Here is a 3,997-nt window from a genome sequence, read left to right on the forward strand (position 1 = left end):
TAAAACTGTCGTCGTAAAAAACAGTTGTCCTTGATAGAATTTTTTGGAACCCTTTTTTCTGACGACACGTGTCATCGCAAATACAGTCGTTCTGAAAAGAATTTTCTGGAACCATTGTTTGCGACAACTTTTTGCCTTGTCGTCGCAAAAAATAAAGAAATATATGGAACCTATTCAAAGGGAAACCGCCAAAATTTTTCATCTCTTTTTAGCCACGTCACCGCCAGCTGTAACCATCAATATTTGCAATGACATGTCCTCACAAATAATGTACAAACTGGTGCCAAAATTGTTTGCGCCAGATTGGTTTTGGCGCTAATGGATATTAGCGACGACATGTCGTTGTTAATAAGCCGTTCCATTTTAGGGACGAGATGTTGTCATAAATATATAAATTTTGTGCAGCGACATGTCGTTGCAAATACTTAATACGACGACAAGTCGTTCAAAAAATTTATTTTCTTTTAAGTGACGATATGTCGTCGCTCTAATAATATAATTTAGCAACGATAAACGTGGTTGCTAATAATGTCATCGCTAATAACTTTTTTGTTGTAGTGTTAATGTCATTTTAACTAATATAGTTATTTGATTAAAAGAGATATTTATGAAGAGTAAAAAATAAAAAAGTAGACCTATCTATTTTCAAAAGGTATTTGTCTTATTTTCTTTTAGATAAATGAGACAGGTCTTCAAGGGAGTGAAGCTAATGGGCTTTGGGCTTCTTTTTCACCTCTAGCGTCTTGCTAACTAATAAAACATATTTAATCAGATCAACGAATATAAATACAAGTAACAGGCAAGAATCGAATCACGCAAGCAGCAGATTGGCCGTTTCCTCTCACTTTCTGAAGTTTCAATTTTCATGCCATACTTCAATCATCAATTCTATTTAACAAAAAAGAAAAAAAAGGAATTATTAATCCACCACGAAATTCAGATCATGATCAGAAAATTTCAATAAAACAGTCTCTCTCCAATTTAAGGATGTGTGTGCCCGTCCATATCAATATATGTCCATACATTTGGAATACCTGTATGTGCAACAAATGAGTAGTACTTCTGAAAACTAATAAATAAATTCGCAAAAAGAAAACCAATAAAGAAGTAATAATTTTCCCTGATCAGCTACTGGATTATGACAGCTAATTAAGATAGAACATAAAATTTTATATATACAAATTGAACAAGAATATACGTTAAGGAAAGAAAATAATCAAGTTACACTTGCGCCCAAAAGAAGTAGGGGGAAAAAAAAGGAATCATTCATACAAGAAAACTACGCTTAAGCTTAGTAGTTCCATGCAAGATCATATTGCACAGAGCTAAGATCATGACACAGTAATGCTTCAGATAAAAGTGCAGACTCCATAAATCCATGATCAAAACTGTAGTTTTCAAAGTTCTTGTCCCAAATCTTCTCATCATTCTGTTGTAGCTGTTGCTCTTGATGATTATCTCCCAAATCTTCCGATATTGTTTTCGGCGCTTCAAACGGCTGAAAACTTGAGTCCCAAATGCCAAACTCATCAAGTAATAAACCAGGCATGGGTAGATGTTGGTAAATGTCCACAGAAGAGGAAGAAGATGAAGAAATATTTGGTGTCGAGTTTTCGATTGATGATGATCCATAATAATATTGCATATCATGTGATGAGTAATTTTGATCTTTTACTGTCCAAGTAGCTAAATTACTACTATTTTTAACTCCAATAATAGGGCCTTTATATTGATCAACGGTGGATATGTCTGTTGTTTGGACATTGTTATAAGGAGGGCTGATAAGAGGTGATGAATTATGCTTTGTTTTCTCATGTACTACTGAAATCATTGAGAAAGCTGAAATGGGTTGTTTTTGATTCTCATGTGAAACGACAAATGAATTGTTCTTATTTGAAAAAGCTCTTTGGTGTGACGACGACGAGATCAGATTGTGGGTCTGTGGGTCTAGACCTTGTGATATTAGCTTTTTCTTAATGCTTGAGTTCCAGAAATTCTTCACCTCATTGTCTGTCCTTCCGGGGAGATGCTTGGCAATCTGAGCCCATCTGCGATACAATCAACGAAAAGTACTGGTATGCTTGAAATGACATATATATTGAGTGACGCTTTATCTATTTGATGTCAATTATTCTTTCTCCTCATTTATTAAAAAAAAAAAAAGGAATATCTGTGTCCTTAATTATATGCATAATTAATTTCACTGATGTAGGTAAAAAAGTACCAATTAAAATATGTATTACACATTGTAATCGATATATTTTCACACTACATATTATGTTACAATATTCTAGTAGACGTACTAGCTTATATTTGGATTTGTTACCTGTTGCCTAGAATTCTGTGAACATCAATGATGATCTGTTCTTCTTCTTGTGTGAAGGAACCTTTCTTAAGGTCTGGTCTCAAGTAGTTTATCCATCTTAATCTGCAGCTTTTACCACACCTCTGCAATCCTGACATGATAATCAATTATCATATGACACGTATACCCGGTCCATATGAATTAGATGGTCACCCTATTATGTAAAATTAGAAAAAAAAACTAACATTACAGTCATTAAATGTAACATTGACAACATTGACGTTAGAGGTAACATGATAGTAATTGAATGGAATAACGATAATACGTCTCTCTAACATTAATGTTATGTTCAGTAGTATCATGTTACGTTCACTTCTAAATATTACTTTGGATGGTCTGTTCATCCAGATGGACCATATAACAAAAGCCTATGTACGCGCGCGCATATATATATATATATATATATAGAAATATGGAGAGAAAGATGGAATATATAGTGTACCAGCAAGTTTAGGGATAGAGCTCCAACTGCCATGGCCATAAGTAGTGATATGTGTGATGAGCTTCTCATCCTCTTCAGGAGACCAAAGCCCTTTCTTCGCCTTCTGTTTGCTGCAGCAGCGGTGTCCCATATTCTCAATCCTCACCACCCGTACAAATTAAGCTTAATCAATACTTGAACGTTTTTCACAAGGGATTTCACTCCAACCCACAATAGTTTCAATAATTCTAACATTCAGTTTACACACACACACACATATGTATAATATATGTATATATACACACACACATATAAGTGTGTGTTTCTAAGTTCTGGTCCCACAACAACGAAAGAGTCAGCAACTGCAACGAAATAGATAGTCACAGAGGCAAAAACAAGTGGTCAAAACAGAATTCTAAGATTGCAAAAACAATTTATCCATAAAACACGAAATATTCCGTGTGCCATAGGTACTACGTCACCTATAAAATTATAATATTTGCATGACAAATTATATATTATTATAATGCTGAAGAATAATTTTTTCTAATATATATGATGGAGAGGCCCCACAAAAAATAAGATAAATAATGGAGAGATCATGATAGACATGAAAAGGGTAAAACGACATTCCGATTACGTCGACACTAGTGCTGAAATTTTAGACGGGCCGCCCGTGACCACTGAAAAGTTTAAATTTTTATCCGATGACCGAACCCGAACTGCCCAAAAATTTGGGCTGCCCGACCCGACCCGAAAATTGCACATGGACGGGATTCGGGCAGAGGATGCCTGCCCGTGCCCGGTCAGGCTGCCCGATGCCCGACCGGCTGCCCGAAATTTTTTTTTTATATTATATTTTTATGTTGTATAAGTAATAAGTATTTGTATAATTACAATGTGTATATTACAATTTGAAATTTGAAATGAACACACGAACTATATAAAAAAAATTACTTCTTCATTGATTTTTAAATTTGTAATTCATGATTGTCTCATTAAAAACCTTACCAAGAAAAACCCAATTGGGATAAAAACTTGGTAAGGAAAAAAGAGTGCAATCATTGTGGGACGAATTACAAATTTGACGAACTTACAAAGTCTATACAAGATTACAATAAACACTATACAAATTAGAAATTACAAAGTAAATAAATATTTACAAATTACAATAATAAAATTTAATTTGAAGTAGAAGGATCATCTTGAAA

At 34.1% G+C, this 3,997-nt stretch overlaps 1 protein-coding gene across 1 annotated transcript; it reads right to left on the reverse strand.

The window, feature by feature from the left end:
- Window positions 1-1,208: 1,208 nt before the first annotated feature.
- On the reverse strand, window positions 1,209-3,029 carry LOC21402180 (myb-related protein 308). The gene is made up of 3 exons (XM_010094172.2): window positions 2,808-3,029; window positions 2,327-2,456; window positions 1,209-2,048 (listed from the first exon to the last, which is right to left on the reverse strand). Exons 1-3 carry the CDS (start codon window positions 2,935-2,937, stop codon window positions 1,292-1,294), a joined length of 1,017 nt encoding a protein of 338 aa, XP_010092474.1. The 5' UTR covers window positions 2,938-3,029; the 3' UTR covers window positions 1,209-1,291.
- Between the last annotated feature and the right edge of the window lie 968 nt (window positions 3,030-3,997).

Source organism: Morus notabilis, unplaced genomic scaffold (genome assembly GCF_000414095.1).
Source record: "Morus notabilis unplaced genomic scaffold, ASM41409v2 Scaffold666, whole genome shotgun sequence".
Classification (NCBI taxonomy): Eukaryota; Viridiplantae; Streptophyta; class Magnoliopsida; order Rosales; family Moraceae; genus Morus; species Morus notabilis.

Bases quoted from the DNA above. Each gene is read 5' to 3' on its own strand.
- LOC21402180 (XM_010094172.2), bottom strand. From the start codon at position 2,937: ATGGGACACCGCTGCTGCAGCAAACAGAAGGCGAAGAAAGGGCTTTGG. The intron at 2,457-2,807 runs GTACACTATATA...TTATCATGTCAG, and splicing joins CTCTATCCCTAAACTTGCTG to GATTGCAGAGGTGTGGTAAA. The intron at 2,049-2,326 runs GTAACAAATCCA...ATTGTATCGCAG, and splicing joins CACAGAATTCTAGGCAACAG to ATGGGCTCAGATTGCCAAGC.